Below are 16,793 nucleotides of genomic sequence, written 5' to 3'. Positions count from 1 at the left end.
GGAGTATCATTCAGAGTCCTGCCTTCTTGTTCAGTATTGTTTTCTGTGTTGTCATGGGCTCCTAATGGCAAATTCCCTTTCAAAACGAGTCCTGCTCAGCCATCCACTCTGGATTATGAGATTGGCAATGACTCAGAACAAATATCCCTTTCAGCTACGATGACCTTGGGTCTTGTAATCTTCTTATATTAGAAGGGGAATTGGGGGGAGAGTATGTCATTTATGAGTAGGTAGGAAAAATAATTTAAAGACTCTGAGGGAACACCTATGATGTTCTTTGAATGCATTCAAATGCAGTAGACGGTGCCAGAGGGTTTCTGAGGATAATATTCTGCATGCGTGTGTGTGTGTGTTTGTTGGCCACGTGCTCATATGTCCTCATTATGTCCCAATTTATATACATGTGTACAATGAGCAAATAACATAAACACACACACACACACCTGCTCTTGTTCTGTTGGCCCTATCTGTTTGTGTCATCAGTTGCACAGAGGTTTGTTCCTTTTGCCATGCACCTCTGAAGAATGATTCACACTGCCATACACAAGATTTTGGATATAAAGCATCGCTATGGAAGCTACCTAGCCAATCAGCAACCTCCCTGAGGGCACTGACCAAAACAAACTTCTAAATCAGTTCTATCACTCTTTTATATTAGGCACAGATCTAGCAGTAAATCCAGTATGGCAAATGTCTCACAGCACCCATGGATGTTTAAATTATTCATGTCAGCATCTCTGGGAAAAAAAAAAATAAAAAATTAACTTGTACCAAACATGATGTAGGCTAATGAACTGATGGCATGATTAAATGAGTCATGCTTGTAACAGACATGGAGATTGGCAAGTTAATTTATTTTTTGACATTTGGTGTGTGAAATATTTGTATTCATGTGTCAGCGCCCTTTGTAACAATAACTGCAGAGTGCAAAGTGCAAAATTGGGATATATCTGTAAACAGTTTGTATTGCCAGGTTAACAAGAAGCCGCTTTGCTCCAAACTTTAATGGTTTTAAAACAATGAATTCTTAATGGAGTGCTATTTTAGCATGATACTGAGTATTTGTCTATGCATGGTCAGAGAGAGAGAGAGAGAGAGAGAGAGAGAGGACAGGGATGATTATAGCTGGCGCTATATGGCTTTTTAAAGTATGTGGGCAAAGACAGAATCAGAGCTTGCCATCACGCAACTATGCCACCAACGACAAATGAGGATAAACTAACAAGAAAACAAATGTCTCATCTCTCTTTTCCTTCATCTTTTTCCTATGCCTTCTTCTCTGTGCTTCAAGTGAAACTTGGGCCCTGTGTTGGCTTGTCAAGCTGAACAGACAGCCCATTCTCACTCCCAAGGCGTCACCTAACTGACGCCGTGGGAAGCATTTGGACATGCTTCAATATCTGACGCTTTAGGCGCCCTTTAGCGTCAGTAAGATGACGCCCAAGGATCACGTGTACCCTACCCCCACCCCACACCTAAACCTAACCGCGTCCTCTAACTGACGCTTTCCTTTAGCGTCAGTTAGGTGACGCCGTAGGATCGCGTCATGTAAGTGACGCTAAAGGGCGCCTAAAACGTCAAATATTGAAGCATGGTCAAAGGTGACGCCTTGGGGTGAGAATGCGTTGGAACAGAAGAAAACTCTATTTTAATGCTGACGAGTAGCCAGTGTTTACATAATGAACACATAGCCTAGATATAATCAAGGCCAATATCGGATAAACATACAGAATATGCACAGAAAACACTGAAAAGCGTATGCACTCAAAGTGTCTTAAAAGAAGTACTGGCCATGGCATCATGTTTTGATAAATCTGTGGCCATTAGGTGGCTATTAATGTTAATCAGAGGAATGATGATTCCTCTTGTTTGTTAATCAGTGAGCTCTTGTGGAGCTAATTGAGTCCTATAAACTGATGATTGATTTAAGGGTCTTGCAAAACTGCAGTTGTCACAAGATGAAGAAGATGATGATTACAGGTTCCAGTACGAATTGCCTTTTGATAATAAAATTCTCAGGTACACCAATGTCATGAAAGTCATGTACACTATAAAAAATATTGTTGGTTTAACTTAAAAAAGTAAGTAACCTGGTTGCCTTAAAATTTTAAGTTGATTGAACTGAAAATTAGTGAGTTAATACAATGAAGGAGATTAATTGAATCATCCGAAACTCAAAATAATAAGTTATCTCAACTAAATGAATTATTTAAGTTGATTTGACAAAAGAAAAAATGTTGTGATAACAAATCTTGAAACACTTTTTTACAATTATCAAGACTTTTTTCCTCCATAATTTGAAAGTTGAAATGCCCTATACTAAATTCAGTTTGAATGGGAAAAGAATGTATGATTATATCACAATATAATACTTTTTGGTCGATTCCTAACTACTAATACTGACAGCAAAAATATTTAGTTTACTGAGTAAGAAAAAGTTGGGTAATTTGTGAAAATTGTTCATGCATGTCTACAAATATTCTGTGGCCCACAGAACTTCACTGAAAACTCAGCAGATTTCCACAGAAACGGGAACTCCCTTCATTTAAAATTCTACAGATCCCTGTGCCTGTTTGTTTATTACATAAAGTATTTTGTAAGGTTGCTGATTTCAGCTTATTTGAATATGTGTTCAGACAGATACTGATAAGATCAATAGGGGAAATTGTCCAATATTTTTCATTCAACATGTAACACAACTGGGGGGGAGGGGGGGGCTGTTGATATTTACATTTAACTATCAGTATCACACTTTTGAGATCTCTTTTGACCAGACATATCCCAGATTTTGTCTCAGGAGAAAATAAAAAAGTGGGAATTGGAATTCTCTTCCCATTTAATTACACAGCTGTCTAAAAGCAATGAGATATTGAACAAATTAAATTTTATACACAGTATATTTTTACTGTCCTTGTACAAAAACATCATAATTTCAATTAAACAAAAGTATATTTGAGACATTTTACATGACCATAATCAGCCTTGTAAGGCAACCGGGTGTTCTCCCACTCCATTCAATCTCAGAATACATAATTTTAAGAATATGTCATTGATTGATCATTGTGTTTTATCAAAATCCAGTGAAAGTAAAAGTAATACATATTTTGAAAATAATTGAATTCTGAGTTTTCATTGATCTGTGTTATTGATCTGTTTTGAACTATGGACTTTCCTCACCTCTCTCAGTGTCTGACTCTGCAGGACCCTAATGCAATCTTCAAGACCACTACAACATTGAAAACAAATCATTGTCACAGAGAACAAGAACACCAAGAATATGTGTAGGGGTGAGCAGGGTATCAAACATTGGACTATTGTAACTCACAATTGTTTAAAAGTTTCCACACTCATCAACACTACTTTGAGAAAATTTTCATTTTTCATCATTTAACATTTATTTTACCACAGTAAAGTTAAATTTCTTACTGAAGTTAAAAAATACAATAAGACAAATCTGCTATTATTTCAATTTGTTATTTAACAGTTGAGATAGTAAAAACTGCATCATGTAATAAGTATTACATTATTGTTGTAATAAAAAGCTCATGAGAACTATGTTATTCTATAATGGTAATGATATCATTGAAATTTGAAACTTTTATTAATTATTTTGAGAAACCATGAGAAAGGGGTGAATAAAGACAATGTCAATGTTCAGAAATTATTAATTATTATTATTATGTTTTGAACTATGCTGGAGCTGTGTTTTCATTCAAATCTCAAATCATTGTGTCAATCTCAAATATGAGTTAATTTTTAATTATTTAAAAAATCCATTATTATATAAGCAAAAGTTAATGATTGTATTTTATTTTTACATTATTTTGTCTTGTATATTTGATCAGATAACATTTTAAGCTGTCATGTTACAATGTACTGTTGGCTACCCCATCATGTAAATAAAGAAAAAACTGTATTCATGAATCAAAACCACATAATTGTAAAATACATGTGTGAAATTAACGTGGGGGAAAAAAAATAAAAACATTATATGGATTTACACAAACTGAGGAAAATCAAAATGTGTTGTGCCCCACTCTGCCCCTATGCAATAGTGTGAAATATCTGCTAGACTGAAATAGAAAAATATATATTTTTTTTTTGTGGTTAAAAACATATTTGTTTGTTATGAAATCAAATATGTGTTTTCTCCAAATAATTAGGTTCATTCAACTGTAATCTCTTGACATCGATGCTCCTCATTAGCCTGACAAGTCCTTGCTGTCTGTTGAGGAAAGGGACCCATGAAAGAATGCAATGCCTTGAGACACTTACATAACATCTATTGCGCCTGTAATGAGTAACATGGCAATTTATGTTGGCGAGAAACTGGGCAGACATCTGGGTGGCCCAAAGCGGAGCACGTGTCCAAATTGTTTGTTTCTGAGATGATCACACAGATCCAAGTGCGAAATGTTGAAAGCGCTTCCTTTTGGAAACGTTTCCGATGGAATCCGAATTTAATAAAACGTGATGTTGCATAAGAATCCGACGGATAGGGTTAAACTATACAGTAGCCTATGTGACATTTAAATAGTTGCAAGGCGTCGCTAAAAGCATATCAAAAGAGCTGAAGATTGAGCAAACGAGAACGGCAGTCCTCTAAAATAACCAGCCAATCCATTGATGATGCGCATGGTACACAGCATCTCCAAGAGAATATCACGCATCTATGGAAGCTTGTTTCCGCCATTGAATAAAAAATATAATAAAGAATTGTGACTTTTTATCTTACAATTCTGACTTTTTTTCTCACAATTCTGACTTTTTTTCTCACAATTGCGAGTTTATATCTCACAATTCTGACTTTATTTCTCAGAATTGCGTGATATAAAGTCGCAATTGCGAGTTATAAAGTCAGAATTGTGTGTTATAAAGTCAGAATTGCGAGATATAAAGTCAGAATTGCGAGATATAAAGTCAGAATTGTGTGATATAAAGTCGCAATTCTGAGAAAAAAAGACAGAAGTGTGACTTTTTTTCTCACAATTGCGAGTTTACATCTCGCAATTCTGACTTTATAACACATAATTGCGAGTTTATATGTCGAAATTCTGACATCTTTTCTCAGAATTGTGAGATATAAACTCGCAATTGCGACTTATTAGGCCAATTTTTTTTCCCCCATCAGAATAGTTTAAATCTCACAATTCTGACTTTATATCATGCAATTCTGACTTTATAACTCGCAATTGCGACTTTATATCACGCAATTCTGACTTTATAACTCGCTTTGCGACTTTATATCACGCAATTCTGACTTTATGTCTCGCAATTCTGACTTTATAACTCGCAATTGCGACTTTATATCACGCAATTCTGACTTTTTATCTCGCAATTCTGACTTTATAACTCGCAATTGTGACTTTATATCTCGCAATTCTGACTTTTTATCTCGCAATTGCGACTTTATATCACGCAATTCTGACTTTATATCTCGCAATTCTGACTTTATATCTCGCAATTCTGACTTTATAACTCGCAATTGCGACTTTATATCACGCAATTCGGACTTTTTATCTCGCAATTGTGAGAAAAAAAGTCAGAATTGTGAGATAAAAAGTCGCAATTATTTACTTTATTTTTTTATTCAGTGGCGGAAACAAGCTTCCATACGCATCTCCAGACGAGTATTATACATATTTTAGGAGCTCTGGCTGCCAGTGCATCCATTGGCTAGCTGGAGGTTTCCAGTAGTGCTTGTGATTGGCCATACTTAATGATCATTGGCTCATCATTTGCCCCTGTTATTTACTATGAATATTGTATGCAGGCGGAATAGCTGCTGATAAGTTTGAAATAGCTTGGTCCTGGATAAGACGTGTGCGTGCGGGCAAAATATATGTCCTTGCTTGGCTGAGATTTTTTTTTTCCATCACCTATTAGGATGCTTCTATCCTGTATTCGGATAGGCATGAATGGTCTCAGTCGGATATTCACAATGTAGATATTTTTGCTGCATGTTTGGAGAGGACTATTTTGCAAATTATGTTTTGCGCTAAACTGAAGGATCTCAAGATTTCGGGTGAATGCCCCTTTTCTATGGTCGTGGGAAATGAGGAACCTGCGGACTTTGAGGAAAGCAATGCGGTGAATGTTGTGCCAGTATCCAGAGAGGTGCAGGGCAACATCGCAAAAATTCTGCCCAGACGCAAAATAAGCCGGAGCAAAGTTAATCTGCATTCACTGGGGGAGAGCATCCGAAAGCTGGTGTGCCCGGAGGTAAATTCATGTTTAATTCACCTGATGATATTTTGCAGCAGATTCTAATAGGCTACGTTGGATTGGAAAATCTATTTAATTTCTGGGTTTTGCTTGCAAGCGCGCAAAGAAAAATGTGCAAGGCAGACAAACGACAGTTAATAATTACATTATCAAATGCACACACGATAGGCTATGCTGGCCTATATAAAATGTTGTTGTTTTTTTCTTCTTTTAGTTCGAGAAATTGCGAAATGCATTGTTCAGAGTTATGAAACAGCAGATAGACATGAGTTGGTAAGATGTTTTTTTCCCCTTTCATTATAATAGGTTGCCTTACATCTGTTAATGTTGACCATGAATTATATTGTCCTTGTATCATACTATTTTTAATTTTGACAATTTGTTGACCCCGTTTGAATATTGTTTTCATTCTTATGACAAAGTATTTCATTATTGTTTTCCACATTGTTTTATATTTATATTACATCCAATATTTTCAATTATATGTTCTATGATGTTGTCATTGTCAATTATTATATAACATATATTTATATCACATCATAACATATTTAGCCTTTATTACATATATTTTCCTATTCAGCCTAAAGTTCAAAAGTGCTCTGATGTTTTTCTCCTTGTTCCGTTCTACATATTCATTTATTGACTATATGTTTTAATATGTGTCCAAAGCCCTGCGGCATGCAGTTCTGATGGATCTCAGACGCTGGACAATGCTGAACAATTATCCGATGTCATGAGAAACTACTCACTTAAAACAGGTAGGAAGAGGCATTAAAATGTATATGTAAATCCTTTAATATTAATTTCATTTTGAATGATTTGTATTTTTCACATTAAATCCAAGGGATCCCCATGGATGCACTAAAGATCTCTCTGGGTCTGGAGGTGTTTCGAGACTGTTATGAGGAGGATGGTCATATTCTCAGAGTGGTGGGGGGAGCTCTCCATGATTTTCTCAACAGCTTTAACGTTCTCTTAAAACAAAGCACACCACCCACCCCTGAGGTACAGCGTTACATCCACCAAGCATCCATCCTCTGCCTGGACAAAGATCCAGGACTCCTGACAGTCTATTACTTCAACCCCCTCCCCACCACTGAGCTCTTCTTCTCGGGTATCATCCAGGCGGCAGCGTATTTGCTCTACTGCACACGGGTGGAAGTCAGAATGGATGTTGGGGGTAAAGACAGTGGTGCTCTACAGGCCAGTCATCAGCCTCATCTGCTGTACTCGGTGGTAGTGAGAGATGGCAGGAGCCTCACACCAAGCCCCATGAGGACACACTCGTCTGGAGACATCCCCCTCTCGCTGCTCTACTCGACTTTTCCCTTCCACGTTCTCCTGGATCAGGAAATGGTCCTGATGCAGATTGGAGATGGTTTGAGAAGGAGGCTTGGGCGATACAGAGATGGTCAAAGGAGACCCGTTTTCAATGACCACTTTGCCATTGTGTCACCCGAGATACGAGCCAGCTTCCAGGACATTTTGACCATGCTTAACACCCAGTTCGTGCTACGGGTGAAACATCATGGAGCGAGCCCTGCTGACAGCCCTGGAAAGGTATTTTTTTTTATTTTCCATTTTTTATCCCTCTGTCATAAGGGTGGCCTTGCATGCTATATATCGAAATGCTGATGCTAACAATGGGCCACCAGTTATGTGTGAAACTGCTTACCTGGGACTTTCTAAAATGTCAAGCTTATTGCTTAGCTTAGCTAAGACAAGCTAAACAGAGTGTGGAAAAACATCTATGTTTGCAACTTTGAATGCAATGTACACTCAAAAAAATGATGTGTTGGCTTTACTTAACTTTTTCATGTAAACAGGTTCCACCGGTTCCACATAACTTTGTTTTGTTAAACAAACATAATTTGTTCATGTAACTTCAACATCATGGAAGTCATTTTAAGCCATCCAATCAAACTCTGAGCTGAGTGTTAAAGTTAATGAGACAATTAAGTGAATAACTGAGTGATGATTGAGCATTATTGAAGACACCTGATGTTAACAAGCAGAATCACTGAAGGAGAAAATCACAAATTGTAAGTCACCGTTATGGAGATCAGTGTCTGCTTTAGTTGGGCTCTTGACCCTTACACTTTTACTTTAAACTTTGTTTGGCTGCTGTTATCGATTTATAACAGGCAAATGAACAATGAAAACTGTGATCCGATAGTGTTGGTTATGTTTTGACATAATCATGCTGTGATCTGTAAACTCCAAAAATTCATAATTCTGATGGTTAGGATTAACTTGCTAGCAACAGTTTAGTGATTATACAACATATCTGTATTTTCTTATAACAGAAAATATTTAATAAAACTATTCTGATCAAATCACTTTAATATTTATGTAGAAAAAGATATCAATAATCAGCCTGTCTATCTCAATCGTGGTGACATTAATAGTCCTTCTTGCCACCAATCACAACTCATTAATGTCTCCCATCATGCATTGCGGTTTGAATAAATTATGATCTGAATTGTCTATGTAATTTACTTTTCCTAATTGAATATTCTACTAGTCACCGTTGTTGAGAAGCATTGACTAAATCTTGAGGTCTGTGTGTGCCTTAAAGAAATTTTTTTTTTTAAAAAAAACATCTTTTGAGAACATTCTGGATATTTATGCAGAATTTCAGTTGTACACTAACCAACAGAATAAATTACAGACATAAATTTCAAATGATGAATGTCATTATATGTCCAACATCATTTTATAATTGTTTATCTTTGTTCATCCGACAGGTATTACTCAGATGCAACAGTAATTTAAAATATAAAATTGATAATATAAGGGTGAAGAGCCCAACTAAAGCAAACACTGATCTCCATAACGGTGGCTTAAAATTTTAGATTTTTTTTCCTTGTGATTCTGCTTTAGGTGTCTTAAGCTCATTATTTATTCATGCAGCAATGCATGATGGGAGCCATGAATGAATTTTGATTGGTGGCACCCAGAAATTTTTTTTGTTTATTGATTTGATCATTTGAATTTCATTGAAAAGGCTAAAATTGTATGTTCTGCAAGAGCAGTGCTGGTATGATCCATAAGGTAAATTTAACAGTGGTTCATGCAGTTTGACTACAAACCAGAAGTTTGGTGATTCAATCCCCAGTTCCACCTTTTCTATGTGATCACCTGGCTGTTATAACTCATGTACAGCCGAACATAATCTTAAGTTAATAATATAGGGGTCAAGAGCCCAACTAAAGCAAACACTGATCTCCATAACGGTGACTTACAATTTGTGATTTTCTCCTTCAGTGATTCTGCTTGTTAACATCAGGTGTCTTCAATAATGCTCAATCATCACTCAGTTATTCACTTAATTGTCTCATTAACTTTAACACTCAGCTCAGAGTTTGATTGGATGGCTTAAAATGACTTCCATGATGTTGAAGTTACATGAACAAATTATGTTTGTTTAACAAAACAAAGTTATGTGGAACCGGTGGAACCTGTTTACATGAAAAAGTTAAGTAAAGCCAACACATCATTTTTTTGAGTGTATGCAAGATTGCATTCACAATGTGAACCTCTGAAGGTCTATTTGTCATTTTATCACATCGACATGCATCAAAGAATTAGAAGAATCAAAGATTGCTTTGGGTTTCATGTTGATTAGACAATTAAAAAGCACAACATGATTTAAATAATCAGTGCAAAGTAATTAGTAGGATTTTTACTCATGGGTTTATCTTCGTGCTGATCTGAAATGAGTTTTTATGAGGTGGTTGAGCAAAATTTATATTGGGAAATATCAGGTTGTAGATGATCAGTAATAAGGGCAATGCAATAAAGTCCTGTACCGCAGTGAAATGAACATGGCGCCAAATGTCAAGATGTGGAAGGACCCTCAAAGGCACAATCAATGATATCTACCTGATCACATGAAAGGAATTGCGCAGCAAATTCATATCTTTAATTTAAGAAACAAACAGTACATGTACTACAATGATGGTAAAGGCTTTATAAGGAGTTTTTGCATCCATGTTCCATATTAGTTACATGTATCTATATTAAATAGAATTCATTTCAGCTTTACCCCTGTTTGTAATCTTTTGGAAAAATACAGGAAGATATTTATATTTTATTTAAAAATACTGCACTGAATGGCACATTTATTTCATTTACACAGACTAAATATCAGTTAATAATATTATGCTTTGGGTCTTTTCAAAAACACAAATTCATTTACAGTTGTTGCCGAAAGTGATGTCTGACCTTGGAAAATGTATATCTTCACTCTTTATTTAAATAATAATAATTTTATTAGATAAATACCTTAACCAAGTTTAGTGCTTTGTTTTTCCCTTTCATATCTAAAATATTTTGATAGTTTAATTCATAAAAAAAAACATAAACATAATTTGTAGTTCAGATCTTTTGGGTATACAATACAAAATTGTAATATTTCCAGTGTACACTATTAGATTTGACTGAAATAAGATAAATGGACATCCACCAGCAAAGAAATCATTTCCCTAAACAAAACTATGAAAGGTGGTAGGGTCAGGATGACATTAAGAAGCTTACTTCAAAACAATGTATAAACTAAGTGCAAATCAAATCCCTTTGAGCAAGATAAGTTACATTATATTCAACCTGTTCTGAAAAGAAAATTACAAAAAAAAAAAAAAAAAAAATACACATTGTTGGTGAATTCATATAATTTATTGCAATTTGTTTTGTCCAGAATAGTACAGAATAACCATGAAAGTGCCTATTAACATATTAACATACATCTGTCACATTTATACCAAACTTGTCCAAACCTCTGAATGAATTCCAATCCTCCCAACCGTCTCTTTTCAGCATATGGACCTGAAGGGGCAGATGATCTTCATGTCAGAAATGAGTGCTCTTCTCTTCCTCGGTTCTCCATGTGTGGATAAGCTGGAGGAGTTGACAGGCCGGGGCCTTTACCTCTCTGACATTCCCATCCATAATGCACTTCGAGATGTTGTTCTGGTTGGGGAGCAGACAAAGGCCCAAGATGGACTAAAAAAACGCCTGGGCAAAGCCAAAGCTGCATTGGAACAGGCACACCAGGCCCTGGAAGAAGAAAAGAGACGAACGGTAGAGCTGCTCTTCACAATATTCCCAGGGAACGTCGCCCAGCGTTTGTGGCAGGGACTTCCTGTGCAAGCGAAAAAGTTTGATCATGTCACCATGCTGTTCTCAGATATTGTGGGCTTCACTGCAACCTGCTCACGCTGTACGCCCATGCAGGTGGTAAACATGCTCAGTGAGCTCTACACTAGGTTTGATCACCACTGCGGTGAGCTGGATGTGTATAAGGTGAGTGATAATGTACTTTGGTCCGAACAAATAAATAACACTATGTAGAACATTTCACTGCTACTCACTACTACTGATAAGTGTTGAATTCTTCATGGATGATTAGTCCTTTGGTTAGACTGTTTTTGGCAGAGTGTATTGTAACCTTTTTTGGTCTTTTAGCTTCAAAGTAGCCAAAAAGTATGTTCTTTTAACTTTATCTAGGGCCCTTGGAAATCTTTTTTTCATTTTTCATACATTCTGACATGCAGGCTCATAAAGTGCTGGGAGGTTGCCTAATGTAATCTGTAGTAGAATTTCCCATACACATGCAGCAGAGATTAATTTCTTGTAAAAGACAGTGGAGGTAAAGTTTAGCTTAGTGTCTGGCTTTGCTTACATTCTTACAGACAGCTATATCCTAAAATAGATTCCCCTCTTGTCTTCTCCCAACATATCTCAGCTGGTTCATGATGTGTGTCTTAAACATTTCCATACTGAATGTGCAATAACAAGGAATTAATGTCTCTCAAGCTGTCAAAATCGTCCCATTTTGTTAACATAAAGTTAGTTTGTTATAGCTGGTTTCAAAATAGCTTACTTTCAACACTGAAACTTCTGCTTTCACGTTGCAAGAAGCTGATGATTTTTTATTTATTTTTTTTGGTCAAAATTACGTAAAAATAGTCAGCTAACCCGAGCTTTCAATAATAAAAATTATGATCTGATGTAAATAAATAATATTATCTACTAATAATTATGCAATGATATCATATTATTTATTCATCTTAATTAAATTGTTGTCTAAATGCACATTGGTTCTTGATTTTAACTAATACATGAATGTCACAAGAGAGGCAATTCAGAGAGTTACGGCAGCCATGAACCTTGAATATACTCAGAGGTGTGTTATGAAATATTTAGCACTCTGCTCTCATAACCTTTCATATGTCCTCATTTGTGCGTTCAAGGTGGAAACCATCGGCGATGCGTACTGTGTAGCTGGAGGATTACACAAAGAGTGTCCGACCCATGCTGTCCAGATTGCTCTCATGGCTCTGAAGATGATGGAATTGTCGGATGAGGTCATGACTCCCATGGGGGAGATCATCAAGGTTAGTGTTTCATCAGGGTTTTTTTTTTATTATGAGTTATATTATATGGCATGAATAATATGAGTCAAACGTTCCATATACTTATTATTGTCTTTTATTCTTTTATTTAAATTTCTCTCATTTGTCATGGAAACCTTTATACTGCAGATATTAAACTAAACAATGCAACGGTTTCAACAATGTTGTTCGGTGGTAGAATAAAATAAATGGTAGAATAAAATCTATGTGTGACTCATTTACACATGAATGCTTGTATATTTTTTTGTGCAAACACCCTTACACTACAATGAAAATAATTTTTGAAAGGTCACATTTAATGTATCCTATTTAAGGCTCAAAAATAGGTATGTTCATATTATTCAAAACAGTGCAATTGTCACCCAGAATAATTGATCAGAATTGGAATTAGGATACGAATACTGCTGCTTTAGACAAAAAAAAAAAATATGATCATTTTTATCTTAACAAATGATCTTAATTTGAACTTTGAAGATTGATCAATTTAACATGAAATGTATTGGCAAACAATAGACATCAGGAGATGTCAGGAGGCTCCGAATTATAATATTACACATGGTTTGAAATATAGAGGTTGAACAAAGAAAATATGAGTAGAAAGATGTAAAGCAAAAATCTTTTTATTTTTTTAACAGCATGCTTGCTTTGTTTTATTCTCAGATGCGTATCGGGATCCACTCTGGCTCGGTATTGGCAGGTGTGGTCGGTGTTAAAATGCCTCGCTACTGCCTTTTTGGCAATAATGTCACATTAGCCAACAAGTTTGAGTCCTGTAGCCTGCCAAGAAAGATTAACGTCAGTCCCACCACATACAGGTAAACAGAGACAATGTCCTGCTTGTTTATTCTGTATACATCACATCACTCAAAAAAATGATGTGTTGGCTTTACTTAACTTTTTTTTGTAAACAGGTTCCACCGGTTCCACATAACTTTGTTTTGTTAAACAAACATAATTTGTTCATGTAACTTCAACATTATGGAAGTCATTTTAAGCCATCCAATCAAACTCTGAGCTGAGTGTTAAAGTTAATGAGACAATTAAGTGAATAATTTAGTGATGGTTGAGCATTATTGAAGACACCTGATGTTAACAAGCAGAATCACTGAAGGAGAAAATCACAAATTGTAAGCCACCGTTATGGAGATCAGTGTCTGCTTTAGTTGGGCTCTTGACCCCTATATTATTAACTTTATATTATGTTTGGCTGTACATGAGTTATAACAGCTAGATGATCACATAGAAAAGGTGGAACTGTGGGTTGAACCACCAAACTTCCAGTTTGTAGTCAAACTGCATGAACCACTGTTAAGTTTACCTTATGGATCATAACAGCACTGCTGTTGTAAAACATACAATTTTAGCCTTTTCAATGAAATTCAAATAATTAAATCAATAAACAAAAACATTTTCTGGGTGCATTCTGGGTGCCACCAATCAAAATTCATTCATGGCTCCCATCATGCATTGCAGCATGAATAAATAATGAGCTTAAGACACCTAAAGCAGAATCACAAGGAAAAAAAATCTAAAATTTTAAGCCACCGTTATGGAGATGAGTGTTTGCTTTAGTTGGGCTCTTGACCCTTTTATTATTAACTTTATATTTTAATTTGCGTTGCATCTGAGTAATACCTGCCAGATGAACAAAGATAAACAATTATGAAATGATTTTTAAATGAATTATAAAAAATTTATGTCTGTGATTTATTCTGTTGGTTACTGCATAACTGAAATTCTGCATAAATATCCAGAATGTTAAATATAATATAATGGATTTCTCAAAAGTTGTATTTTTACAAAAAAATATTTCTTTAAGGCACACACAGACCTCAAGATTCAGTCAATGCTTCTCAACAACGGTGACAAGTAGAATATTCAATTAGGAAAAGTAAATTACATAGACAATTCAGATCATAATTTATTCATACCGCAATGCATGATGGGAGCCATTAATGAGTTGTGATTGGGGGCAACAAGGACTATTAATGTCACCACGATTGAGATAGACAGGCTGATTATTGATATCTGTTTCTACATAAAGGTTAAAGTGATTTGATCAGAATAGTTTTATTAAATATTTTCTGTTATAAGAAAATACAAATATGCTGTACAATCACTAAACTGTTGCTAGCAAGTTAGTCCTAACCATCAGAATTACGAATTTTTGGAATTTTCAGATCACAGCTTGATTATGTCAAAACATAACCAACACTATCGGATCACAGTTTTCTTTGTTCATGTGACTGTTATAAATCAATAACAGCAGCCAAACAAAGTTTAAAGTAAAAGTATAAGGATCAAGAGCCCAACTAAAGCAGACACTGATCTCCATAACGGTGGCTTACAATTTGTGATTTTCTCCTTCAGTGATTCTGCTTGTTAACATCAGGTGTCTTCAATAATGCTCAATCATCACTCAATTATTCACTTAATTGTCTCATTAACTTTAACACAGCTTCAGTGTTCATTTAACCCTCAGCTCAGAGTTTGATTGGATGGCTTAAACTGACTTCCATGATGTTGAAGTTACATGAACAAATTCTGTTTGTTTAACAAAACAAAGTTATGTGGAACCGGTGGAACCTGTTTACAAAAAAAAGTTAAGTAAAGCCAACACATCATTTTTTTGAGTGATGGCAAGTCTGTTTGACTATTTTTTTTAAATATATTTGAATCAGCATGTTTCTAATTCTTTTGTAGGTTTGAGATATAAACAAATATTCAATCTTTAAGTAAAATTAGTTGTAATTGTACACATAAATGAGCTCAACAGCTAGTTATTTATTGTTGCTGGTCTGCTCCCCAACCAGAACAATTGTTATTTATAAGTGCCACTATATTAGTTTTACATAAACAAAGACCAGGACGATTCCATCAAATGGATCTGTTATTTTTATGTTTGAGATAGAATAACAAGATACAGTAATCCTTTATTAAATCATTTCTGGCTGAGCCAAATGTATTTTCGTCATATTCCACTGTTACAGCTGATTTAACACTAACAGTTTTAATGTGTTTACTTGCAAGTGGTCTTTAGGACTGTGTCTTCTTTCTCATTTCAGATTGTTAAAAGATTGTCCAGAGTTCATTCTCATCCCCCGGAGAAGAGAGGATCTTCCGCCCAACTTCCCCACTGACATCCCTGGAGTTTGTTACTTTCTCCAGGCTCGTGATCAAAAGACAAGTGCTGCTTCCAGAGGCTGTGCTACAGAGGAAACTCAGCCCAGTGGATGATAACACAAAATCTCTCAAACAACGAATACTGGAAACAGTGGAAACAATACTGCCTGTCACTCTGTGTATCATTTTAGTTGAGCCAGAGGTAGTTTATCATCCAACTGTTGAATGTTGCCAAAAAGCTATCAAATAACACTCATTATAAGGGTTTCATTGAGCACTGTGTTTTTTTTTTTTTTTCACAGTGGTATTAAGTATGAGTTCTGTCATTTTGATCGGCTGGACTGTTTTAATAAAGTAATTAGTTTATTTTGACTTCCTAACTGTATACCAAAAATCTGAAAAGCAAAGAATGTCATCCACATTTGTATCTATAATGATTGATTTCTTTAAACGCTATAGAGTCAAGTGAGTGAATCATTTGTAGTCTAAGGACAACAAGTATCATTTCAATAATCTTAATGAGCACATCACAGTAAAGGCGAATAAATGCACACAGTAAAGCATCACCTCAGCAGAGACCATCCACAATCATTCTTGAACTAAACATTGTGACATTTCTTTTGTATTGTAATAGATCTGTAATAAATATTCTTTATTGAAAGTTTGGTTTATTGTTGATGTTTCAATGCCTTGTGTTCTTTCCATGAAATGAGTGGAAGAGAGACCACATAAAAGACTGTCGCATTATCCTAAAATCTGCGGTCTCTTAACATTGTCTTAACATTTTTTAACAGAACATGGGTCACGTGGGGTATTTCCTAAAATCCATGCTTTATAAAAAGTAATGTGGTGGTATATAAGGGGTAATCCTGTCTGTAGCTACCCACCATTTCACACAATCATAATTTTTTATTTCATTTTTCTTCTCTACATTCATTACTATTATACATATTACAACTAAATATGCAAGATAAAACTGTTGAAATATAACATAACATTTTTTTTAACATAGCATTTTACAAACAGGAA

General features: G+C 35.4%; 1 protein-coding gene across 1 annotated transcript; it reads left to right on the top strand.

Annotated features, from left to right (window-relative positions):
* Positions 1-5,667: 5,667 nt before the first annotated feature.
* On the top strand, positions 5,668-16,425 carry gucy1a1 (guanylate cyclase 1 soluble subunit alpha 1). The gene is made up of 8 exons (XM_039694127.2): positions 5,668-6,222; positions 6,440-6,498; positions 6,895-6,983; positions 7,070-7,785; positions 11,044-11,529; positions 12,480-12,623; positions 13,302-13,456; positions 15,707-16,425. The coding sequence occupies exons 1-8, from the start codon at positions 5,989-5,991 to the stop codon at positions 15,876-15,878; spliced, it is 2,055 nt and encodes a 684-aa protein (XP_039550061.2). The 5' UTR covers positions 5,668-5,988; the 3' UTR covers positions 15,879-16,425.
* Positions 16,426-16,793: the final 368 nt, after the last annotated feature.

Source organism: Pimephales promelas, chromosome 6 (assembly GCF_988280905.1).
Source record: "Pimephales promelas chromosome 6, fPimPro1.hap1.1, whole genome shotgun sequence".
Lineage (NCBI taxonomy): Eukaryota > Metazoa > Chordata > Actinopteri > Cypriniformes > Leuciscidae > Pimephales > Pimephales promelas.
Note: the sequence above shows the minus strand (reverse complement) of the source record. Positions and strands in the feature narration are given on the sequence as shown.

Bases quoted from the DNA above. Each gene is read 5' to 3' on its own strand.
- gucy1a1 (XM_039694127.2), top strand. From the start codon at position 5,989: ATGTTTTGCGCTAAACTGAAGGATCTCAAGATTTCGGGTGAATGCCCC. The intron at 7,786-11,043 runs GTATTTTTTTTT...GTCTCTTTTCAG, and splicing joins CTGCTGACAGCCCTGGAAAG to CATATGGACCTGAAGGGGCA. The intron at 13,457-15,706 runs GTAAACAGAGAC...TTCTCATTTCAG, and splicing joins GTCAGTCCCACCACATACAG to ATTGTTAAAAGATTGTCCAG.